General features: G+C 33.5%; 2 protein-coding genes across 3 annotated transcripts in view; both read left to right on the top strand.

Annotated features, from left to right (window-relative positions):
* Positions 1-8,275, top strand: part of LOC108576317 (cholinephosphotransferase 1) — a 9,757-nt gene extending 1,482 nt beyond the window's left edge. The window contains exons 5-9 of one of the 2 annotated variants that reach the window (XM_017939278.1): positions 1,651-1,785; positions 3,700-3,858; positions 3,948-4,073; positions 4,161-4,299; positions 7,852-8,275. In XM_017939278.1, coding sequence (XP_017794767.1) covers positions 1,651-1,785; positions 3,700-3,858; positions 3,948-4,073; positions 4,161-4,299; positions 7,852-7,928 — 636 coding nt within the window. In that variant the 3' untranslated portion in view covers positions 7,929-8,275. Of the gene's footprint in view, positions 1-582; positions 718-1,650; positions 1,786-3,699; positions 3,859-3,947; positions 4,074-4,160; positions 4,300-7,851 lie in introns of both variants that reach the window. The other variant, XM_017939277.1, reaches the window with a different exon arrangement.
* Positions 8,276-15,600: 7,325 nt separating this feature from the next.
* The window catches only part of LOC108576348 (MAP kinase-activating death domain protein), a 35,731-nt gene continuing 24,303 nt past the window's right edge, over positions 15,601-27,028 (top strand). The window contains exons 1-8 of the mRNA XM_017939322.1: positions 15,601-15,676; positions 19,338-19,560; positions 20,789-20,957; positions 21,442-21,607; positions 22,265-22,445; positions 23,745-23,902; positions 24,902-25,202; positions 26,546-26,875. Coding sequence (XP_017794811.1) covers positions 19,465-19,560; positions 20,789-20,957; positions 21,442-21,607; positions 22,265-22,445; positions 23,745-23,902; positions 24,902-25,202; positions 26,546-26,875 — 1,401 coding nt within the window. The 5' untranslated portion in view covers positions 15,601-15,676; positions 19,338-19,464. The remainder of the gene's footprint in view (positions 15,677-19,337; positions 19,561-20,788; positions 20,958-21,441; positions 21,608-22,264; positions 22,446-23,744; positions 23,903-24,901; positions 25,203-26,545; positions 26,876-27,028) is intronic.

Genomic DNA, 27,028 nt, shown 5'->3' with positions numbered 1-27,028 from the left:
TTAAGAATGGAGACTCACTTCTAAGGTATAGTAACAGGTTTTGTAATTAATTTAATAGGACTGTAAATACTTAGTATAATGGCATTATAAAATTTCCTACACTATTCAGAATTTTTATAAGAACACAAATATCCAATTTTATCTTCAAAGACATAAGGTTATTATTTATTCATATATTGTTAAGTGTGTCATAATTATTCATTTGAACCTTCATTAAATCTTTTTTTCTTTCCTGTAGTTTATTGTAGTTTTTTCATGTCTAAGTGAATTACATTTTACATGAATATTCATGAATATATGTGTAATTCATTTGCTATATCTTTTTATTTATTTAGTTTATTTATGAAATAAGTAAGGGACACATATAAGAATAAGTTGCAGTAGTTAATCAGTTAGTTGGTATATAATAAGTAATAAATAATTTATTTGACTAAAGATTTTGCTGTTATGCATTAAAAAATTTAGAACATGAAAGAAATTAACATTTTCAGTAAATTCCACTCTTTTTATCTCAAGACTCATGTTGTTTATAAAAAATTTTTAAATGTTTCTGCATGAGTCTAATGAGATTATTTCTTACAGATACCATACATAGATGGTTTTATGTTTAAGTATTTAATAGGAGTTATGACAGTAATTTGTGCACTGGCAAACTTATATTCCATCTTTTCGGTGATTTTCACCGGAGGAGTGGGCAAGAATGGTTCAACTGTGGCTGTAAGTTAGTCAATTAGACTTTTGTTTTTGGAGATATGGAAATGGGAGCAGCATGGCATGAGGAGCGGCGCTAAAAATTACTTTTTTGCTATGAGACTTATTGTAACGCATTTTATTTCCAAATTTCTGACTTATTTATTCCCCTTTATCCATTTCTTTCTTATTTTCCTGCATCATATCATTATTCATAATAAATGCATCATTACTTGCATTTGTACCTATAATTGTTCATCAAATACATTATTATGAAAAGAAAATGTATTAAAAAGTATTAATAGAATTATTTGTGATTTAGTGGAAATCACATGTAGGGTATATTCTGTGAAATAACGTTCTGTAGAAATAATTTATATTTTCTCTTGAATATATTTGACATATTATGCTTTTGAAACAATTTCTATCGGAGAAATGATTATTAATAGTAATAAAAATATAGTATAGGTAAAGTATGAATATACTTTTGTAGTATATGTATAAGTAAATATACTGCATAAGTATTTTATACCTAATATTTTTTTTAATTTGCATAACATAGTTTGCATCAGCATAAAACTGTAGGCAGATAATTTAACATAGAACGTGCATTTTGCATCATGATCATAATTCATTTATTTGAAATGTAATCTTTTACTCAAATCACAAGTTGAATCATTATAATGTAAATATTATTTGTGTTAGAAGAATAGACAAAAAACTGACAAAACAATCGCGCATTTGCTACACTCTGCAGCTCCCTCGTGCCTGATGTTTTATTTTAACACTTCTACATACAATAGTGGGCCACAAGTGGAACTTGCCCATGAAAAATGTTTTAATGTGTAATCAAATAGTAAGGCTTACTTAGGATAAATAAGATGTAGGGTAAATTTAGGATAAATTTTTATTGCATTTATACAATTTTTTTAACAAGCGAGATTTTGTACATTTGTTTAGATGCCAGTGCTTGGTGTAGGCACAGTCAATAACTACGTAGCAGTGTTATTTTATGCAGGCTACATTCATGTATTCCTTGAATTCTGTAAAGTGTTTGAGTCTGGTGGGATTGGAAAGAATGGTTCCACAATTGCAGTAAGTTTCAAAAATAAAAACTGGTTAGTTGCATACATACAAATTCTCATACTTTTGCCACTATAGCATAGCAATGAAATCTTTCTTCTTTCATTCTGCTTGCCTATCTAGATTATTGGATTACTGTTACTCATGTTAAAAAATAGTTTCTGCATTAGTAAGTTTCTACTTCATAAACTACATGCACATTACTTTATCACAATAAAAAATTTTTGTATGGTGTGCAGGCTATGAAAAGATACAGCTTATGTTCTAATATTATTTATACACTGCAATATCTTCTACACAAATTTATCTGTTATTCCATTTAGGTGCTTACAACTATGGTTTCTGAGTACTTGGCATTTGTTGAAGAAGTACTTTTAATGTAAACAAACATTTATTTATATTGCATAATAATAATATAATAATTTTTCAGAAAATTTGTAACAGTTGTTACATATTTCTAATATAAATTTTACATTAAGCTAAACAATTTTTATTTCATTAAACATTAAAATTCTAAGGTGGTTCAGTTCTCTTTGAAGTTGTAAATTTCAACTGCAGTGAACAAGTTTTATGTAATATTAAGAAATTCAGAAGTTTTAATTTGAATGATCTAAATTAACACAAGTAATATAACATACATTTTGAAGAGCTGAAATTGTTTCAAGAGCAAGAAATTTTCCTTGGGTGTGTTATGAAACATTGTACCTGGAATCAATGTTGAATTAATGTTAGAAATGTATTTGAAAGTAACTAATGGAAAGGTTTTTCGTGTCGCTTGCACAGTTGCCATACACTGGCACAGAGGTCAAGGTGTTTCCATTATGGGCTGCTGTGGGCATCGCTATTTTACTTGCACAGAGCAGCATATCCGTCATTCTTGCCGGTGGTGTCGGAAAAAATGGCTCCACCGTCGCAGTAAGTCAGTTCCGAAATAATAAAGTCATTGTGTAGTGCACTTTGCATTTTACTTTGGTTTAGACCCACGTTAAAAAAACCTTATTTCCTACATGTAAAATTTCTATATAAAATAAATTAATATAGAATATGTATCAACTACTTTTCTACACATTATTAATATGTGGTATATATAGTCTGATATCTTTGAATAAATTAATTAATTAAACTTCAGTATGAAAATATTTTTTACTGAATTATTGTAAGTAATTTCTGTGGGTCTAAATTCTGCAAGAGCATCACACAGAACGGTTTACTGTATCTTTGTTTCCACTTTGGTTAACACCTTTTCCTAAATATCTAAGAGTCTATATTGATATATCATACATGTCTTCTTCCATTTTATACTCCCATTCATTGATTGCACTTTTTATTAATTACACTGAATGTAATTTTAAGAAATTGCATGAGTTATTAAAAATATATTGTATATGTAATTAATTGTATATAGATAGTGTAATGGTATTAGTCAACATATACTTTATTGTAACTCCATTTTTATTAATTTTAAATTATTTTGTACATATTACGTATGCTGTGCTCAAAATTTATTTGTTGGTAGATGTAGATTGAGTTTATTTTTTTACACTCTAATTTTCATACTTTTAAATCCTTGCACATTGTATTTGCATGTATAACATGTCACCTTGTGAGTGTGAAAGTATTTTAGTAAAAGTAGTTATTATTTGAATTGTTATAGTGTCTAGATTTTACAAATAAAATTTGTATAATACTGATATCTATTTTTTATATACAGAACATTAGTTTAAGTTTTGTTCCCTTTTTTAAAAGCTTGTTCTATTCAAATTGAAGTTTTTGTATTATTCAGTGTTGCATACTGAAACATTAAATGTTAAGAGTTTTATCTGTAAAGGTGTATTGCTTAAACAGCTTGCAAACACTTTACATCTAAGTGCTTTCCTTTTGTAGCTATCAATTGCAGACTTCTTCATAATATTTATTCCATTTCAGGGAACATCAGTTTTATCTCCAATTATACCATTTAGTTTTGTGGTAGTACCAGCTTTTATAATTTATAGAAAAAGTGCTGAGCACGTATATGAAAATCATCCTGCATTGTACATACTTGCATTTGGAATGGTTGCATCTAAAGTTACCAATCGATTAGTGGTAGGTATATTACTGATCTAAATACTTCAATTGTTCCATTCAAAATATATATGAAATATTTTTGTAATACCATTTTTTCATATTTACAGGTTGCACATATGACAAAAAATGAAATGCAATATTTAGACAGTTCACTGATTGGACCAGCAATGCTGTTCTTGAATCAGTATTTCAATTTCTTTATCAAAGAATATTATGTTCTTTGGTTGTGTTTTGTAAGTTTTATCATATTTGTATAAATTTTATTGATTTCTTTTCAATATTTGTATTTTTATATTTTCTGTATTTGCAAATGTTTTTAGATTTGGGTTACTCTGGATTTACTTCGATATAGTGCTCAAATTTGCCTTGAAATCTGTGATCATATGAAGATCAAACTATTTAGGATACCATTAGGAGATCATCGAACGAGCCAGGTTTCTAATACAGCTGAAAAAAATGGTACTAACAGGTCCCAACGTAACAGATTGCAAAAGAAACATCACTAGGATTTACTTGTGATAATGAATGTGCTGTATGATTCATTTTATGTATAAAGGAGAGTTACAATATAAGAAAGCATAGAGATTTGATAAATTTTGTTATGACTGTATATACGAAGTTCGAATAGTACAGTTCATTTATTATCACATTAATTTATAATCACCGCCGCATCTGATTAGTATTGAATATAAATAAAAGGTCTCATCAACATGTTGGTTAAAGATTACTCACTGCTTGTCGTCGATTGCAATCATTTTGTCATCGACGAAGATAAAATATCATGAACTTAGTGATCGAAACTATGAATGGGTAGAACAGTAGGGTATACGAAACAATACAGTTTAAAATATAAAAAGTGATAAATTATTATCGAAGATTCGAATGAAAAAACATGACATAAATTTTAAGCAACTTTATATCATTGTTATAAGTTTTATAACAGTTTAATTAAAATACTGAATGACAATGATTGATTTAACTTTTATTTATTAACAATTGTATAGTATTTGCGTTTGGTAAAGTGAAATGATAATGAACATTCATTTAAAATTTCATAATTTGAGATTTAAAAAAGAAATTTTAAATTAAACAAATGTTAAAAGACATAAGTTTTTACATATTATTTTACAAAAATATTCAAATTTAATTTCAATTTTCAAAGGTTGTGTTAAATGGTACTAAAGTTATTTTTTTAGTTATCACACTATAGTCATGATCTCATAGAATATTTTAACAGTTCATTGATAAGCTTGAAACTAGACAAGAAACAATTATTTCTTCTTAAATTTACAATCCTAGATTACAACTGACATGTGTATACATAGTTATATAATATGAATATTCCAATATTTCCATAGTCAATTATAACAAGATTTACTTATAGTATAAGTAAACTACCAAAGATAGTTGCTTTGAGCTAAAATGATTTTAATCTATAATTTTTGTTATTTTTTTTTAAACTTTCGATTTTATATCATTCAAGAACTGTAAGGAATTGAAGGAGTGTTACTGACTAAAAAATTACAATAATTTTGTGTTTTGAAGTATATTTTCTTTAATCAAATATTTGTTTGTAATAAATAAGGAATTAGCTCAGGTCTGTGGCCTTAATATGTGCTTATGATTGCAATCATATAAAATAGTTTTCGGGTTAGAAGTCAGAGAAGGGGTAAATAATTTTTATTGAATAATTCATTGTGAAACAAATTCTTATTTTTGTTGAATGCAATTTATGTTTCATGAAACGCGAATTGTAAAATTTATTTTTTATTACTTACAAAAAATATGGCATATTGATTCAACAATATTAGTTATCAAAGATATTTAAATTGAAATAATTATAATACCATTGAATATTGATTTTAAGTTATATTCGACATACATATTTAGATCTTCAATATGCTGTAGTTTTTGTGAATAAAGTAAAATAAATTTTATGGAAATATGCGTTACATAATAAAGAATGCATAATTACGAAGTTACAATACGCGTGCTAAAGTATAGTTCATTTAAAAGTCTTTGTGACGATAATTTAGAATGTGTTATTAAAAGAAAGGGAGGAGGAAGTATTTTATACCTTTAGTGATACATCTTAAAAAATAAGAACATATTCTTTTATCATATTGCATTGTAAGAAGCATTAGTCCACAAAAATGTACATTTACTTCATTCAAAACTGTTCAGGGAATAGTTCCTTAAAAAATATGACTATCAATATTGAATCATTGTGCATGAAAAGAAATTATGCAAGAAAATTTCCAAGTTTAAATGATGTTTAGTTTAAACGTTTTATCAAAATCACGTTATTCTACAGTATAACATTTATTTCATTATAGAATGTTCCATTAGCTGTATAGTATTCTAATTGTATGATTCAAACATTACAAGAGTTTTTAATTTTTATCAAAATGTTTAAGATTATCAGAATGACAATATTTCTATGAGGCTTTTTTGCAACATTGCCTGAAAAAATAAATAATGTATCTAATATTCTAATGTACCGTACTTTGGTTTTTGTTCATAAAATGTAATATACTTTTTCGATAAATAATTTTCCTATCACATGCTATCTTTCATTTATATGTTCTCATTGGAAAAGCTTGATACAACGACGAAAATCTTTGGAGTTACTTTCCCGTTTTCCTATCGTCAGATTTAATCCATGTTAATTCCTTCAAGATGGCTTGCAAAGGTGATTCTTTAAAATAAACTCTGAATCATGCCTTCTAATGTACCCTTATAGGCTTTTAAAATATTAATCTGCATGCTGCATTATTGTATGCTATTTGAAGTGTTTATAATGCTCTTTATGAATCATACGTTTTATTAAGAAATTAATGATACTGTTTGATTGAGGTGTAAAAAGTTTTAGGTATAGTTACAACGCATTTTAAAATTTGTAAAGTATTAAAACACTGAATACTTAAATTTGTAACTTTGTAATAAGATTATAACTACAGGTTGCATAAATGTTTCATATCAAACTGTATTGTTAACGTTTAGCATGTCCATGGAATTTCTATATATGCCTTGTTCATTTTATCATGTCATGTATCATTACATTTTATATAATCTAATGAATAGTACAGAAAAACCATATTTTTGTAAATTTAAATTAATATTTTAATCAATCTATAAACTTAATTTATGATAAACATTTGAACAAAGTACTGTCATATATTTTTATGACAAAACATTTAGAGAATTGGTCTTCCTTTAAATACTTGATGAATTATGATGAATTATTTATTGAATATCCATGATAATGTGAAGTACATACAAACCTTATGAGGTACGTAATACAGCAAGTAGAGAATTAATGGCATGTGAGGATTGCATTTGCATGTCTCTGCCTGTTGCTTAGTTCTAATACTTTGTTGAATGTGTTCAGGATGTTTGTTTCCTGAATTCTCTAATATTTTGTACTAAATTATTAGCTTGCTCAAAAGCAAAAAGAAAACTTTTGAACATGGTCATTAATTGGTACACAAACAAGAAGACAAGTATGGAAAAGGAAAGAGCTCAGCAACTATAGGTTTTTTTAATCATAGTTTATTAATAATATACATGTACAAGTAGTTGTAAATACCGTTTTAACAATAATTGCTGAACTCTGGTTACTATTACTGTAATGTGTGGTCTGTTACAAAAACGGGAGTAGTTTACCTAATGTTAGGTAGAGTTATAATGTGTTACTCTATAGTATAACATGTTATTTACGTATGTGCGAATAACACATTAATACCTGGTCAATGTCCATAGTTCTACAACTTTTTATAGTTACTTATGCCTTGTCTTTAACGTACGATTAAAATAATTAAAATATTAGCAGTGTTTCTAATTCTATGTATCAAGTGTAGTATATTTAAGAATATTCTTAATCTCGTTTTTTCTTAGTGAACTATAGAAGTGAATGATGATTAATAACGACTTACATTGTAACAAAGTATTCGCACATGCCCATTGTCAATGTTCTTATTCGTTGGTATGCATGAATAGTTCTGTTCACAGTTCGTATGATGGTGGAACAAGAGCCTCTGTTAGACGAGGATTATCATCACGGATCAGATACCACCCTCGACCTATGACAGTTGCAAAAGTATTCGTCGACGTAAAGATAATTATTTCAAAGTACAGGGTTGCGCAAAACTCTCGGAAACTTATAACCTTACTCTTTTACCGCACATAAAGAAAATAGAGATCTTCCACAATGAAGATCAGTAGAACAGACACCCATAGTAAGTGTTAAAATTTCACTTGGCCTTTGATCCTTTATAGATCGTATTTTTGTCGAGAAATTTAAGATACCGAAGAATGAAAAGTGTAAATACAGTATGATACGATTATAAAGTGTAGTTGAATAGAAAAAAACGAAGGAAAAAGTTTAAGAAGAATTGTGCGTTTGTCCTGTTCAACGACGTAGAAGAAAATTACAGAAGAGACGTTTAGATATATCGATAACGAAATCGTTCGATTTTGTACGAGACTGGTTCATAGATTTTCGAGAAAGTAAAATAAGTGTATTCCCTGTGCGAGTTTCACGATAAGACACTGTCAAGTACAATTTCGCTACCGGTAATCGAACAACGGAAGACTAGTTGTTCTTGCACAGCTAGTACGATATGACTTTGTTACCGATAACGCCTAGATTCGTACAATTTTACAGAGAAAGTAACGTGAAAAAGAATAGGAAGAACGCTTTTTTTTTTAAGATAATATTTATATGAAAAAGTTTAAAAAAGAAGCAAGATGAAAAATCGAATATTTTTCTTAAATTTTCCACGATAGTCAGGGTTAATGAAATAGTACTCAATATACTAGTTCTAGCATAATAAACAAAAAGTTATTGTTAATTGTTGTCGATTGTTGTACGACTTCTAATTTTTAACAGAATTTTTATGATCTCTTATCGTGGATAGCAGTCGAACTATCCGAATAAAAACTACTTACGAAGTCGACAAAAATCTAGACAGAAAAATATAAATAATGAAAAAAAAAACAAACAAATGATTTTACATGAACATTTATCGTAAAATTTAACAATGTCCATTTATTTTCAAGTGATTTATAATACGTCCAGCGAAAAACGAACAGGATTTTATATTTTTCATTGGAGCCGTAATTTTAAGTTGTAGTTACAGTATTACATAATTATACGTATACATAAAGTTTCATTGAAAATTTGATGTTTTAAAGATACCGTTGGCAATTCTAACTGCTGTAACGAAGATCAATGTAATTTATACAATTAAATAAAACCTTAATTACCATTTTGTTACTTCTTTTCTCGTTCATTTCGTTCACGAATTTCGTAAATTTCCGAGTTGCTCGGTGTGCTTTCTCACGTTCGAAAGTGGAACAATTTCGAATAACGATTAAAAACTGGTTCAACCCCTCGCGCCAGAACTAGGTCAGGAGTAATCATTATTTCCCGGGAATACGGTCACCTATAATATTGGACGACATATTTGGGAAAATAGGCGAAACAATTTTTGCAAAAAATGCAATATATTTTACCATATTTCCAATGAAAATGTATCACATATAATCGATAGATTATTAAGAAGATACGTTTAAGATTTATTTTAAGAACATTAAATTTTGATACGCATAAATTTTCAATCAGCCTTATACTTCAGCAAGTAACGAGTCTCTTGATCCGTGGGTGTGAATTTTTTGTGAACCAGCAAAAAAGGGCGGGCGAAAAAACTTGTAGGGCGTCGTAACTATGAAATTCGTAATCAATGAAAGAGCATTGCGTAAACATGTTCCCAGTCTCAAGTTGCCTGGCAAGTTGATTTTTCTTTCTTTCTTCTTTTTTTCTTTGCTCTCTCGTCGAGTCTAAGGATCTCGAAATTTCGTGACAGTACTGCGTTTCACCTCCTACCCTTGTTCGTCTGGTCGACCTGGGTTACCCTTCGCGATACGTGGTCGGCCTCGATGTACGACGCCCAGGAACGTATCCGTATACTCTAAGGACCATGCTCTCCGTACGAAGTTATAATAGATTCGATTAAAGTTGTATCGGATCGAATTATGAAATTTTCAATCCATTTTGATTTTAGTTCAAGGAGAGATTCATCCGAGTATCGATAGTAAAATATGGTCTAAATGAAATAGAAAGTTTGTATCTTGAAATTTTTGGGGTTATTATATTGGTTCTTTAGAAAAATTCATATTAACCTTTCAAAATTGCAAATTAAAGTTTGTTCTGGTCTTCGACGAGAGTATAGGGGAATGTTCATTTGTTAATCTTTCCAAATAATTCAATCTTCTGTACAATTCTTTGATATATTTTGTTAGATCGATTTTAAAGAAGTTTTTTCTACGAAAAAGTCGACGTCCTTCGGGATGCACCTTTAACGGCCAGTGCATGTATACCACTGGGTAAGCGTGCGCATGCGCATAAGATTGCTAAAGGGTAGCTCGGAAGTGGCGATTGCGATCGGCGTGGATCAGTCTTCACTCGACAGCGTCTGAGCGATCATTGATAATTGATGAATGTATCTCTATGAATCACTACAAACCTTAACAATACAGTCTAATATAAAATTTCGTCTTTTATTCAAAGAACCTTTACCAAAAAGAAAGAAACTATTTCCCCCTACAATTCCTAATTACCGATAACAAAAACTATTCATATAATCGCAATAAAAATTTCTTCCATTGGCAACATAACCTCAAATTCATTAATCGAAATTACTCAAAAAAGACCTAATATTAAAAATATCTTAAAACCAATCCTTTCTCCGTTGTACATAAATTCTCGATTCTATAGTTAGCTGTAATAACAAAGTTGCACAACTTCAACACCAACACATACCCATCCCCCATTTGAAAATCGAGCGCAGCGAGATTGTTCCACTAAATTGCCCCTGAATAGCATACCGAGAGTTGGCTTTAATCGAAACACGATTGAATATCGTTTAACAGAGCCAAAAGGGTTCCTATCGACCTTTCGTGTCCCGTACCTACGTCCCTGTTTCTCTTCCACCTCCATGTTCCCGAACATCCAGCTAAGCCTGACAGCGTTATTGATCCAGCTGGTAGCGGAGCGCGTCTATGCAATGAGGCCATCCATTCTAGAGGATGGTGTTCCCTGGGCCAAACCGTTCGTTCAGGCCAGTCGTTGGAAAAGGTGCTAATGTCATACTGCGCAGCTTGAGTGTCACACTTCTTATGTTCTTCTTAATCATGTTAGGCTTGGCCACGTTTTCTTCACCCGACTCAACTACATAATTCCCTCCATCGCAGACGCATTTTACGACGCGCTCAACACCGTCAATTTCGCGTGTATTTCGGAACGACGAGAACACATTCGAAGAATGTAAAAGTTAATCAATCTCGGAGAAGAAATTTCGCTACCTTATGTATTCTGGAAAATAAGTCTCACGATAATATCGATCTCTGTATTTTCATGGATCTTTCGGAATTTTCGGATGCCTCTGCATGATTTTAGGTTTTCATACACTTCGTTGCAACTCTCTGTATCGTGCATTAAACGTCAATGGGTTGAAATAAGCTCGTAATATATTTTTTTAAATAAGAGCACGTAGGAGATTTATTACGCGAGATTGAGCACGCTAGGATGGAAAGGAAAGGAAACGAAGTTATCGAAAAAATTTAACCTCGAAATGAGATATTTTCGAGTGTGAAATTTTTCTTTTTTGGTACATTCGAGCCTAAACGCATGGAGGTAATAGAGATACGTATCTCGCGTGGAACGCACGAGAATTTTGCACGTTCGAGTACAAGAAGAAAAGTGGGACGATCTGTAAATTTTGCATAAAGCGGTAATCGACCATTTTTCAACCGGTTTATTCTCATAAATATCCACTCGCGAGGATATCCTCCCGTTTCCCTGGTGCCCTATTACCCTACAATCTTTCTCATATTTCAAAGGTATCTTCGAATAGCAGAGAAAAAGAATTTTCTGAAATTTCGATATTTATGTCGAAATTATTCGAATTTCCCGCGTAAAGAGACGACGAAAAAGAATTATACGAATTTGGAATGTTAACGTGAAATTTTGCACGATGTTGGAAACGAGGCTGCAATTGACTCGACGAGATTGAAAGGGTCTCGATGTTCCATTATGTACCAGCAACAATTAAATTCCCAAACTATTAAAAGCATTGAGAGACACGTGTGCACGTAGCAGCAGTCTGACGCACACGCACACAAGTGCGTGTGTGTATACGCGTGCACGATAAGTGTATTACACGGTATCGATAAGCTGGCGCACGTTGGTGTGTGCATAGTAAAAGTCGCGAGGAAACAGTACCGGCAATTAACTTGCCAGCTGGTGGCTAAAAAAAGGCGTAATTTCATCCACCACCCGCGTTGTAACCGATAATCACGAAAACTTGTACTACGTTCTTTCCTATTGATTCCACCTGATTCGTCCAATTTGCTTTCTCTGTGCGTCTATCCCGACGGATGTATTGTGCAGTAGTTTTTACTGTTTGTCTAGTAGATTGTACGTGGAGTAGAAATAGCGTGGTAGGATAAATATGGTATCTAAGGATGTAGTAAAATGTAGTATCGGATTATATTGGGCAAGTGGTGCAGTACTTGGTACGGGGTAAACACAGTTTTGTAGTATAGTGGATGGTATTCAAGGATGTAGTAAATGTAGTATCGAATTTTGTAGTATGAAATAGTGTAGTACTCGATGGAGTAAATACTGTTTTTGAATAGTAGATAGTATCTCGGGATATAGAAAATATATGATAGTATCGAAGTGTATAGTAAAAATAGTGTAGTACTCGCTAGATTAAACACAGTGTTGGAGGATAGTAGATAGTATCCAAGGATATAGAAAATATATGATAGTATCGAATTGTATAGTAAGAAATAGTGTAGTACTCGGTGGAGTAAACACAGTGTTGTAGTACAGTAGATAGTATCTCAGGATATAGAAAATATATGATAGTATCGAAGTGTATAGTAAAAACAGTGTAGTACTCGGTGGAGTAAGCACAGTGTTGCAGCGTAGTAGACACTAGTGAAGTATAGTATCCAAGGATATAGAAAATATAGTATCGAATTGTATAGTAAAAATAGTGTAGTACTCGGTAGAGTAAGCACAGTGTTGTTGTGTACTAGACACTAGTGAAGTATAGTATCCCAAGATATAGTATACATTGTACACACTGTATAGTATACACCAGTGAAGATTAATATCCAAGAAAGTAATAAATATAGTATCGAATTGTATGGTAAAAAATAGTGCACTACTCGATAGAGTAAACACAGTGCTGTAGTGTAGTAGACAACAGTGAAGTATATTATCCAAGAGTATAGTAAATATAGTATCGATATTTACAATGGAACTTACATAGTAAAAATTACGGCAGCAAATACAGTACAATGAACATAGTAACGCCTTGTTTAGTAAATAAAGTAGAGTAAATTAGTAAACTGTAAACTGAATGTAATTCACATGTACCATAAACTATACTGCAAGTATAGTACAGTATAGTTTCTTAGGGATAAAGCACGAAGCGTTCAGTTCTACTGTCGTGCACGCGTATGAATTTCCATTTCACTGGGTTACTCTCGGAAAAAACTTCCTTTTCCGAGCGGAATTGTCGAGAGGAAAGTTCGTCGATCCCTTTGCACTCAGGATTAAAGGCTAAATTTCCGCTGAAACTTTCAGTTTCTCCTATTGTTTTACCTTTCTTAACAGAACCTTTCTGTGTATGTGTGTGCGCTTCTACTACATACACATATTGCTCGATTCTTGTGCTAGTTCTCTCTCTCAAAAAAAGAAAAAAAAAGAAGAAGTCAACGAGAACAACGTAATAGGTTTTAATGAAAAAAATTTCTCGTTACAACAAGCGAGCGGTACATTTTCACTTTTCCCAGTTCTTCAATGAGAACCCTTTCTGATAAGACCTACCTACGTACATATTCGTGTCTTTCGTTTTCACTTTCCTCGCGACGTCCCGCGTTACTATACACGTTTCACGACTAATTAATCATCGCTCGGAATAAACTAATTCACAAGTCCTCTAATTTCCTTCGAAGCCAGTTCAAGGCAATTCTCGCGGACCTACAGGCGATATCCTTGAACTGAATAATTAATTCGAGACCCTTCAGGACTAGACAACAGTCGCACTGGAAAAGTAAACTTTCCTTTGTCGTTGTTGTTTAAACATTTAACAACTGAAGTTTCGCGAAAGTTTCGCGGTCGAAGCTTCTCGTTGTTCAATTAACAATGGTAGAATCTCACCTCGACACTCCTCGCTGCAGTTTACGTAGAAACCTTCTGTTCTCTGTTAATTTTAACTTGAGTTAATTTCAACGTGGTCCATAAGTCGCTTTGTCGTTTAAAAAATTGGACAATTTTTTCTCTATTGTATATTTGAAATTTTTTTGACGGTGAAGGTACTTGTGAGACACCCTGTATTAAATTAAATATTAATTTTTGTTTGTGTAACGATGTGTTAGTTAATAGAAATATGAGTTGTTTAATTCGCAGTTGTATCTCAAGGTAAAGGGAATGTGAACGTCATTCGATGCGTAAAAAAAGATCTCTGTATGTATGTATAGGGTGATTAAAGTGTTATAACTTGACAATTTCCTGGTATTACGATTGGCATCGATATTACGGCAATCCTATTATTTGTCGGCTACTACGTTAGCACGTAAAAGAAATGGCCCCTGAAGGTGTTCCCTCTCTACAGATATCCATGAATGAATCCAACTCTCACCTACCACTCGAGAAGACGCATTCAACCCTTCCAATCGTATCGTTCGTATTACCAGTTGGTAGTCTAACGTCAGTGTTACAATTGAGAATTAATAAAAATGTTTTTACCATGAAGTAAATACGAGTATTTTTTCAGCTGTGTATCCTTGATATGTGATATAGAAACTCCTCAAAATTTCTCTTAAGAAATTAACCAAAAAATCTTCACACCACGATTCACATTCATCTTTCTCCCTTTGACTTTCGTATTTCCAAATTCCAATTGCAAATTCCTTCCCTTAATATTCCCCTCAAAAAATTATTCTCAACTCATCCGAAAAAGTCCTCCCACCATGATTCATATTTAACTTTCTCTCCTTTATTTCTGTGTTTCCCAAATTCCCTTCAAAGTTTCTCAAAATTCCCCTTCAAAAAATTATTCTTAACTCATCCAAAAGGTCCTCACACCATGATTCACATTCATTTGTCTCTCCTTTATTTCCAAGTTTCCAAAATTTCCTCCAAAGTTCCTCAAAATTGCCCCAAAAAATTAATCCAAAAAGTCCTCACATCAGATTCACATTCACCCTTCTTTCCTTGACTTTCATATTTCCCAAATTCCCTCCCTCAATATTCCTCTCAAAAAATCATCCCCAACTTCTCCAAACGGTCCTCCCACCGTGATTCACGTTCAACTTTCTCTCCCTTATTTCCAAGTTTCCCAAATTCCCTCCAAAGTTCCTCAAAATTCTCCCTCAAAAAATCATCCTCAACTCGTCCGAAAGGTCCTCACCCTCAACCTCTATCCCTCCAAAAGTCTTCTACAACCGATCCAAAAAAAAAAAACCCTTGGGCATGGTGAGTCAACCAGAAACCCTGATCGTCCGTTTCCCTCCTCGACCCTTATATCGTATCGATCGAAAATTTCCAAAGGGCAATTAAAAACGGTGGAAAAACGTCCCGGGCGAGCGTTTCGTGTCCCTTTTCTAACGCAAGTTCCGCCCCTGGTCGCACGCTTGCCTAGTAGCTGCTCCGCGAACGATCGGCAGTACGGTATCGCCAGTTGGGCGATACGGATTGTGGCCCTGTGAAGACAGCCAAGGCGGTGATTCCCCACCGGGATCCTCGTTCTAACGACACGTAAGTTCCTGGTGGAAAAAAAACCATTGTCATTCATCGTTAGAAAACTAGACGAAACTGACAATTACCAAAAAACAATTCCAACCTATTCTCTTCACTCCGTTCTCTCGTTTTTTCTTCCTGAAATTTCCATCAAGCCGCGACACATACGCACACAGACACACGCGCGCGCGCGAGTCTAGAATGACGTACGAATGTCTGCATGGACGGTTGTAAAGCTTCGATTATGTACATACTGTGCTACGTGTATTCCTCACTCGTCGATTTTTTTTTTGCATATGTAATTCGAAGGACCTCTTGGTTTCCTTTTTTGGGGGGAATTTTAGTTATGGTAATTTTCTCGAATTTTAACGAACCTTTCGTACGCAGTTGGTAAGAGGTAGTGTCGAGTATGTCGAAATGTGTTTTGTTTGAAAGTGTTAACGTATTTAACATATTGCTTGAGTTACAGAGAGATTTTTCGTCGATGGGGTGGTTAAAGGGTTGAGAAATTGTGGTATTGGAAGATTTAAGTCTTCGATGGTTATTTTCATTGGTATCGGTGAGGTAAGAAGGGTTCTATTTCAGGTATTAGACAGTGTATTTCTGCTGGAAATTGTGTTTGAGAGAAAATGGAAACGTGGATTCGTCCACCGAGGAAGTGAACTGGTCTATTGACTTTTTCAGTTTCGTTCGACTGTGCTTCAGGTTCATTTCGGTATCAGAAAATGTTCGAGGAAATATTTTTAAAAACCAACCCTTTTAATTTTGTCTAATTTTCCTGGGAAATTTTGGAATTGTTATAATCGTAGTTTTGGTGGTTCTTGTATAGTGTTTTTTTAAAAGGTTTCTCGTGAATCCTTTTCTCGTAGAATTGAACGTTGCAAGAGCGTAAATAGTGGCAAAATAGCGACTGAAATTTCGGTGAAAAATGAGCGAGAAATTGGCTAATCGAATCATTAATTGCACCACGATCGATATAGGGGAATCTAACGTAATTATTGACGATTGGTGAAATTTCGCGACAGAATACTAACGTGGAACAATTGTGCGAATTACCATAGTGATTTTCATATTTCCCCATGTGAGAATTGTTGGACTTTGGAACCAGTTTTTTCTTAAACACGAAAATTTCAAAAATTCAAAAGTGGATTATTCGGTGCAATTTCTGAATCCGAGGTTCCTCGATGGCACGTTTCATAAGTAATCTTGTGGTAACGAAAGGAACAGGAAGCGGAAGGTTCGGTGTCGGAGAGTGGCGTTTTGTCGCATTATTCTTCTGTTACGTGTAACAGATAAGCCATACAATCGAGTTCAGTTGAAGAAAATTTGATAGTCGCAAAGTGATAGGAAGAAGTCGCAGCAAGATTTTCATAACTATAAGCGTGTTGTTCAGCGCAAACGCACAAGCTTCTTAGCGAAGGAATTCATCGATTAAGAATTTTCCTACCGAAAACCGAATTTCCTAGTTCTTTGTAAAATTGCGAAAATTGCGAATGATTCTTTCTTAGTGAAGCACGAATTTTCCTTTGGAAAACTGAATCTGCAAACCTTAATGAAACTGTGAAAATTGTGAGTTAGTCTTTGTCGTTGAAGTATGAATTTTCCTTTGGAAAACTGGATTTCTTCATTCTTAAGAAAATTGAGAAAATTGTGAATGGTTTCTTCTCGATGAAGCATGAATTTTCCTTTGGAAAACTGAATTTCTTCATTCTTAATAAAACCATGAAAATTGTGAATTATCCTTTCTCATTGAATTGTGAAATTCTGAATTATCCTCTCTCTTATGAATTTCACTCGTTGTTTATAAATTTTCCTCTGGAAAACTGAAGTTTCTTCACCCTCGATAAAACTGTGAAAACTATGAATTACCATTTCTCCTTAAACTACCGATTTTATCTTTCTCCGTTAACGAGAATGAATTTTACAAGGGACAATGGACGATTTTAAAAAATGTTTACACTTAAACCAAAGTAGAACGAGGAAGTTTAAGCGAGGTTCTACTTCGAAGATGCAATTATTGCACCATTTTTGCCTTCTTGGATACGTGGGAAACGATGAAAGAAGCTTTCCGTGGTGTGGCAATTATGCGAGGAAGAGAAAAAAGTTCAGGGACACGTGAACCTCGTCAATGTTAATGTCAACGAAAAAGCTCTCTGTCCTCGTTTCAAGCGAATCTTCACCTAAATGTTGTCCCAGGAAAGCTGAGCTCAGCTCAAACCTTGCACGGTGCTCGAGGGTTTTTGTGATTCTTGTTAACCCAATATGGGTCACGAGGCTCAAGAAATCAATGAGCCTCGTGCTCCAAATATTGTTTCACGTACTATTAGACCGTACTATCAATTAACCTTGCGCGGTTCGATTCACACCTCCTGTCCCTTACGTCAACCTTGAAAAGAATCTTTTTTATTCGATAATAATTCTTCGACATTCTTGTGAACTTCAGATGGTATAGTACGTAGATCGATTAATTAATTTCGAGTAAATGTTAAAATAGAAATATCACGAATTAGTGTTCATAGAGAAAATTACATTTTTTAGATGATAATCAAAATTATATTGTCCAAGATGTGTAATTTATCAAAATTTTGAGGAAAACAGTGTTATCGCTAATTTTTGAAAATATCGCGAATTACTGTTAATATTAATGATAATCAAAATTACAGTACCAAAGATATGTAATTAATACAAATTTTGAGGAAAACAGTGTTATCGCTAATTTTTGAAAATATCGCGAATTACTGTTAATATTAATAATAATAAAAATTACATTACCAAAGGTACACATATTCACGAAATTAAAAAAAGACATCACTAATTTTTGAAAAGTTAGGATTTATATATGCTATTTCTCATCTGGTCGCTACAATTAATGGGTGTTATTATTTGAGGCTTCTGGGTGTACGCCGTGTCCAACAGAAATTCTATTCCGACGTTTTACCAGCATTGCAGCTAGCTTCGTCAGGGTCTGGAGACGCAACTGATAATGGTGTGCGTCAGGGTGTTCACTCCTATAAGTACCCATGTTCATTTAAATCAATTAAAAATCAATTAAAGCCCATTAAAGTCAGTTCATTAACGGGAGGAGGGTGTTCTATTGATGTTATTAGGGTTTTTCATAATGTCTAAGGATTCCATAATTTCCGTTGGACACGGCGTACACCCGGAAGCCTCAAATAATAACACCCATATCGAGCCGGGCCGCGAAAATCTCAAAACTCTCAAACACATTCAAAAATGAAGAAACAATATTAAAAAAAAGAATACTATCACCAATTTAGAAAAAGAAATACTTTCTCCTTATTTTCAAACAGTTACGATTTACGTATGCTATTTCCGATCCCACCGATTCAATTAATTCTTCCATAAACACACCGAAGAATGAAGAAAAATCATGGCGTCCGGATATTATAATAACGAACTCCACTTTCCTTCAGTTTATCTTTCCTTTTATCTTCTCTAAACGGCACAATTTCTCTCCGATCGTTCCGTATAAATACACTTCAAATTTATTCACCAGATACTGTTACGTTAAATAAACCAATTAGAGAGAGAGAGATGATAGAAAGAGATACACAATATCACGAGAATTCAATAGAAAATAACAACGAAGTGGAATTAAACAAGTTTCAATTTACAAAAAATAAATTCGTATACGATCGGTTCCCTACGTTTTTTTCAGATGTTGAAGACCAAGTGGAGAATGATACAGCCATGAACCGATCAGGAGGCGATCCTGAGGAAAGGCAGACGGCTCAGATGACCCGTACACATTGCACAGAACGGTGACAGAGCTGTAAATTACAGCGATGGATATACAGAAGAAGCACCTGTGCCCCCGCCTGGTGGATTATCTCGCCATCGTGGGGGCCAGACTGCCCCCAATTTATCGCCACCATGTGCAGGTTAGCATAACCGACGTACACACGAGTATATTCGAGTAACTCGAAAGTTTGAACGAGACTCGATTTTCCATTCGATTCGATTCGAGTACAGTTTTTACCTGCAATAAAGTGTAGACTGAGGATTTTCACGCGTTTATGGAAAATTTGACGGTTCAAGAATACACGTGATAAGAAAAAATGTATAAATAGACGAGAAATATAGTGCTTATTGTAATTTTTAGCGAATAATATAATTTCTTATTTAGCTTAAATTATTTTAATTACAAAAAATATGAATATACATAAAAATCCGCTGTATGCTAATCGGCTTAACTTTGTTCTCGAGATATGAGTGACACGCTAGAATCGCTGGTACTAGAGTGAGAAAGAATTATATGTACATATTCTATTCTTCTTTTACTCTAGTGCAGATTTTCTCGAATAATTTCGAATTATCAATTGACGATTATTATTATTATTGAGGCTTTCGTAAGCACTGCAGTTTACTTCATTATCAGCTGAGCAATTAAAAAAAATGTTCGTTGATTGGTAAGCAATGAAATAGAACGTACAAAATCACGAACTGAATTTAAAAATACGAATGTCATTATCAATGTCTCCTGAATCCTGAGTAACCCCTTAACCTATGATTTCTTTTCTGACTATGCGTCTAAACGTCAGCTATTTACTGTTTTAGTACTGTATCTGGTAACAAAAGCTAATCTGTTACAGGTTAATTACATTTAGGAATCATTAATTTTGCAAATTGAAACGAAAGTTAGGATCAAAATTAATTTTTCTTACTGATACAACTGTTTTTCTCACACCTTGACCAGAATCTCTGCCACGAGTCTGACTGGTTGCTATAAGTCAAGGGGTTAACATGTTCGCTACCAGAGCCTCGAAGGAAAATCGGCCACCACAGCCCAGATGTTTTATTATTCTAATACGAGCCACCAATTGTTGTTAATTTTTCTAGAACGTATTTGTAACATTCCGAAATAAGTGAAATAAGCAGTTTTACAAACTGACGCACATACGCAACGCCGGGCTCAGATAAGAAAATCGGGGTTAACGTGGTAAGCGAGTTGCAATGCTTACGAAACGTCGGAATACTCGATAATAATAATAATTATGCTCCAAGCTGTGAAAGACTGAAATCTTTCTTCATAGAAGAATTCTTCTATATAGAAGGTGGTTAAAAAGAAGAAAATGTTTAAATTTCTCTTCACGTGTGTGATTACCACAGGTTCCAGAATTACTGCGAAGATATCCGGTGGAGGATCACAAAGATTTCCCATTACCGCTGGATATGGTCTATTTCTGCCAACCCGAGGGTTGCACCAGCGTGGGCCCGAAACGCCTAGCCTTACGAGAGGCCACCTCTTTTACATTCACTCTCACGGATAAAGACTCCGGTAATCGATCAAACCTGTGAAAATTTGTCGAAAAAAATTCATAGAGAAATCTATCGATAGAATAATCGTATCTTCGAAAAATCGAGGAGAAAAGTGAATTTGTAAATGAAAGAGAAAGAAATAAAGATAGAATCCACTTGACTCTTTAGTAACACGAAATTTTGGGTGATTTTCTTTGTCACCGTTTCGTTTGATGCCTAAATTTCTAATTTTATAAATTTTGAATCGAAACAATAATTACATCAAAATTTCACAATTTTTGTAAATTTTCGTACTGTAAATTTTCGTCGAACGAAAAATGGTATTCTTTAATTGAATACTCAAGCAAAATACACGCAGAAGATTGAAAGAGTGAAAGATTCAATATTACCAATATCTTGGAGTGACTTCTCACTTTCGTTTCGTCACAGTTTCGGCGAAATTAGCAATTTTCCCGCGAAAAGTGATAACAACGACAGTGAAGCTTCTTTTTTCCCCGATTCAGGCAAAACTCGCTACGGAATCTGCGTGAATTTCTATCGACCGATAGAAAGGGTTGGAGCCGGGGCTGCTGGCGGGGTCTCGACGAAAAGGGACAAGTACAATACCATGTTTCGAAGGGAGAGCTGGAGAAAGAGCATGGAGAAAAGCACGGATTCTGCCTTCTCTAGGTGACACATAACACGTTATTTTATCGTACTCGTGCATCAAAATTTCCACGTGAAAATTCTAAACCGAAAAAGACAAAAGAAATTCGATCGACTTCTTCTTCTTCCCTGTCGCCTAAGATTAAATGCGAAAGGTCGAGCAAACGAAGAGTGTAACGAATGATCGCGTAAGGGTGAGACACTTCGTCAAGTGTGAAATGTCGATGGAACATTAAACAAATTGGAATTCAAGTGATAAATGTCACGTTCAGTGTCAAAGGATAAATAAATTTCTATTTAAGAAAAAAGAAAAAAAAAGAGTTGCTTAATACTCCTATAAATTACGTTTCCAATTTTGATCGATAAATCTTATTAATACGTAATATAAATAATTCCTATAATAAGTTTTATCTTATAAATAAAACCAAGGTTTTTTTCAGTCGATCTTTTATTAATTAATCTATGGTAGAATGTTTATAATTACTTTTATAGTCCATATTTTCTCGATTGAAATGAGCGTATACTCAAACTAAGAATAGTGTATACTTGTTATCATTTATGAAACTGTTCGAACTTTGAAGGTGTATTTTGCAAATTGGCAACAGAATTTCTCGATTAACCTAATTTTATGGAGGGTGCTGTTTGGTATGATAAGACTGTATCTCTAGCTGTTCTTTATAGCGACTATAGGAGCAGTGCAGTAGGCCCTAGCGACTCTGAGAAAGAATGTCCAAGCAGCAGAAGGGACTCCGACACTTCCCACATACCCAGTGCACCGAGATTAGGTATCACTGCACCGAGTGGAGACAGCGAGAGCGGAGGCAGCCATTCTCCGTCTCCCCGTGCTTCGCGAAGACGACAGGTAACTTCTTAACCCTTTACCTCGCGACTTTTCTCATCGCTACGTAAATTAGTTTTGGCTGTTCGCTGTTTTTGTATAGCTTTAAATTTAAAAAAGTCGAAATATTATAGTATATTAAGTGATCTAATAAGTTCGTGTCGAATTTTGCAGTTTCGATCAATTTTTTGAAGAAACCTTTAAATTTGATAATAAAGAACGTGTAAGCGTTTTCTCGTTTCGCAACGTTTTTTTATCATTTTGGCAAGACCATTACGTGTCGTCGCTTTAGAATTTCCTTGGATTTTCATTAAAGTATCTTTCGCTTCCGGCACGCACTTATGGGATGAACTAATATATAAAAATGTAAATTTAACAGAAATTCGATTCTTCTTTTGTCACATTTTAACCGTAATCTGCACCACGATTTTATCAAAAATTCACTGAAAATTAATTTCGCTAAAATTTCGTTCGATCGAACCTCAGGAGTAAAATTATTTTCCTTCTTTTTTTTTAAATTAAAGGATCAAATTGTAGTCGACTGATGTTTGAAAAGATTAAAATTAAAATTTCTCTCTCGGTTTTGATGCAGAAAAATTCTGATTACCTCAAAATATTTGAGAAATGTACCTTTTTTTTAAATAGTCGATTCATTTTTGAAAAGATTAAAATAATTTCTCTCTCATTTACGATCGAATTAATTTCTGACGTGAAAGAAACTCTGATCACCTCAAAATATTCAAGAAATGTTTTTTTAAATAGTCGATTTATTTTTAAAAAGAATAAAATAAAAATTTCTCTCCCATTTACGATCGAATTAATTTTTACCCTGAAGAAATTCTAATTACCTGAAAATCTCCAAGAAATGTAGTTCTACTTAAATAAAAAAAATTGCCATTAATTTTGTAATTATCTTCAACTCGATCCTCTCCTTTGAACAGATTCTCAAGACTCCCTTATATTTAGTTCCGTTACATAAAACTATGTTACAACTTGCACGCTATATCTCGTCTTAATTATAAGTACCACTGGAGAAATCTAACTTTCTTAAAAAGTACACCGAACGAAAGCGGGAAGTGTCTGAAAGTTTTAATTGCTTTCGACAAGTTCGACTAGATCCTTGAGAACTTCAAAGATAAGCTTGGGACCGTCGTGCTTGCCGATCTTCGTCTCTGATAAAGCCGAATATATTCGCGCCGCCCGACAATGAGTTTCTATTTGAGAATGATTTATCGTGTTTGAAATTCGTCCAGCTTAATCCAGACTTGAAATTTAGGAAAACGAGTAGAGCAATCGATAACGAAACTGTGCTGCTGCTTCCAGAGGATACGAAATCACACGTTGACGTCTTTGTGCATCATCTCCCATCATCCTTTCTTCTCGATGTTCCGCGAATGCCTTTTCGTTCTGAAGAAGATCATCGACGTGTGCAACGAGAGCTCCTCGCCGCAGAAAGTTGGCACATCCAGACAGACCATCAGGTAACAATTAATAGACTGGATCATTTGCAAATGTAATGCCACCTCTTCTACTTTTTCTTTTTTTCTCTTCTTCTTCTCCACGTTCATTCAATTAGCCGCCTCTCTTATGAATATTCAAAGTTTGCGTTTTGCAATTCGTATGTGTCTCCCTCTGTACGCCCGCTTCTGTGTTCTTCCTTTAATTAAAACTTCCACGGTGCAATAAACTGTGGAGAAAGGGAACGAGGCCTGGAATAACTTGGAGAATTTGTAGCTTCTATTTTGGAAATTATTTGCAATGTTTATTATTTTGTGGGATATATTATGTTTAGAGTTTCTGGAATTCTGAACCGCCTGTAGTGGATCTGAGAAATTGCGAATCTGTGCGTGAAAGATTTAAATTTCTTCTATTTCTTTAAAAAATTATAGATTTAAGTTTCTTCGATTTCTTTTAAAGATTTAAAAATTTAAATTTTCTTCGATATCTTCAATTCTTGAAAGATTTAAATTTCTTCGATTTCTTCAAAGATTTAAAGACTTAAATTTTCTTCGATTTCTTCAATTTTTCAAAGATTTAAATTTCTTCGATTTCTTCAAAGATTTAAAGACTTAAATTTTCTTCGATTTCTTCAGTTCTTCAAAGATTTAAATTACTTCAAGTTCTTCAATTCATCAAAGATTTATATTCCTTCAATCCTTCAAAGACTTAAATTTCCTTAATTCTTCAAAGATTTAAATTTCTTCAACCCTCCAGAAATTTAAATTTCTTCAATTCTTCAAAGACCTTTTCTTCAATCCTCCAAAAAAGTTAAATTCCTTCAATTCTTTAAACATTCAAATTTCCTCGATTACCTCTCATTTGCATTTCTCATACTTTTGTAGAAGCGTCCATTTGCATTACTCGCTTATCCTTTGCAATCTAACGGGTGATCTCCTCGTATAGACAAATGCAAAAAAAAAAAAAGAAAGAAATATTCATGCAAAAACAAACGAAATCCAATGAAATATTTATCGCATTAGAGACACAGTGTGGAGTGTTCTAACGGGACAAACGATGGAGGGAAAGCCTTCGATAGTGTTGCACGATGTCCGTGAGATCGAGACATGGATATTGCGATTGCTGAGCAGCCCTGTACCAGTCCCGACAAAGACACGCGTCGAGGTGGAGATCGTGTCGCTAACTATGCAGCCAGCACTCTGTTTTGCACTCCCAGACCACACTAGATTTTCTCTCGTTGATTTCCCTCTGCATCTACCCCTGGAACTTCTTGGCGTTGACATATGCTTGAAGGTCCTCACGTTGATTCTCTTGGAGCACAAGGTAAATATAACGTTGGAAAATTCTCCCCCGAGCGACGCCTCAGTTTGAGTAACCTCGGTGGCATTTGGCGAAGAAAATTTTTGCCACTTTGTAAAATGCGAAATATTTCAATATTTTCGTTTGACTTTTTTACCTCGTTTCAATACTTCGGTAAAATTTATAATTCTCTCGTGACTATTTTCGTGTGACTTTTTTACCTCGTTTCAATACTTCGGTAAACTTTATAATTCTCTCGTGATATGGAACGTGTTGATGCTTTAAACTAGTTACTGTAATTCTACTTTGGCAAAAACTAAAGATTTGACAAAGAAAGTATACAATTTTGAGTGATTTAGAAAAGAAAATATTTTTTTACTGTTAAGTTTTTAACTTTTTTAACTTGTATCTGTTAAGAAACAAAGGTTGAAAATCAGTGCTATAGAGAAATTGTGAAGAAAAAGTTCGATAGTTACCGAATCGACAAATATAACCAGCATGATGTAAGAAAATGGTATAGATAGTTGAAAAGAAGTGATCCATGTGATGCGAGATCAAGCCCACGTATAAAACAAACATTAGACTAGCTATTGGTGTACTCAGTTCTACAAACTGCCAGGGTTCGTTGAAAAATGGCGGTTACACTTGAGAAACTCCTCTCGTTTGATCATTAATCCTATATTTCATCTATCGTTATATTTTATACCGAGTAAGAAAAAGAAAAAATACCATTTTCCTTTCACTGAAATTGAAGAGAACCAAGTATAGATCATTAATCTCATATTCTAGCTATTGCAATATTTTATACTGAGTAAGGAAAAGAAAAAGTACCTTTTTCTTTTCACCGAGATTGAGGAGCACCAAGTTTACTACTGTAATATTTTATACTGAGTAAAAAAAAGAAAAAGTACCATTTTTTTTTTCACTGAAACTGAAGAGAACCAAGTATAGATCATTGATCTCATATTCTAGCTATTGCAATATTTTATACTGAGCAGAAAAAAGAAAAAGTACCATTTTATTTTCACTGAAACTGAAGAGAAGCAAGTTTAATATTGCAATATTTTATACTGTGTAAAAAAAAGAAAAAGTACCATTTTCTTTTCACTGAAACTGAGGAAAAGCAAGTTTAAACCCAATAATCCTACTTTGCAATATATTATACTAACTAAAAAAAAAAAAGGAAAAAGTACCATTTTCTTTTCACTGAAACTAAAGAAAGCTAAGTTTAAATCATTAATCCTACATTCCAGCAATCGCTGTCTAAGAAAACGTAAAAGTACCATTTTCTTTTCGCTGATAAGGAGCAAACAAGTTTGAAAAAAGAATTTCCCATTAATCGACGTATAAATTATATCTGCTTTCAGATTGTGTTACAATCCCGCGACTACAATGCCCTGTCGATGTCCGTAATGGCGTTCGTTACGATGATTTATCCTCTGGAGTATATGTTCCCCGCGATACCGTTGTTACCCACGTGCATGAACTGCGCGGAACAGTTGTTGCTTGCACCTACACCATTTGTTATCGGAATACCCGCTACTTTTTTATTGTACAAAACGAACTTTAAAATGCCCGATGACATTTGGCTAGTGGATCTAGACAGCAATAAGATAAGCGCACCTACTGGTCTCGGTGATCAATTGCCCTTGTTGCCCGAACCAGAAGGCACCGTACTAAAGAACCACTTGATACAGGTAAATAAGAACACCGTTTATCCGACAACGTGAATCGACACTTTCGCAGTTGATCGAAATTTCAGGAAAAATTCCAAAGATAATTCTCTGATATTAATCTAGAAAAAATTCTGTGGAATTTTATTTCTATTTGAAAAAATTCTGTCGAATTTT

Source organism: Habropoda laboriosa, unplaced genomic scaffold, assembly GCF_001263275.1.
Source record: "Habropoda laboriosa isolate 0110345459 unplaced genomic scaffold, ASM126327v1 scaffold387, whole genome shotgun sequence".
Taxonomy (NCBI): domain Eukaryota; kingdom Metazoa; phylum Arthropoda; class Insecta; order Hymenoptera; family Apidae; genus Habropoda; species Habropoda laboriosa.
This window is presented reverse-complemented; position numbering and strand designations above follow the sequence as displayed.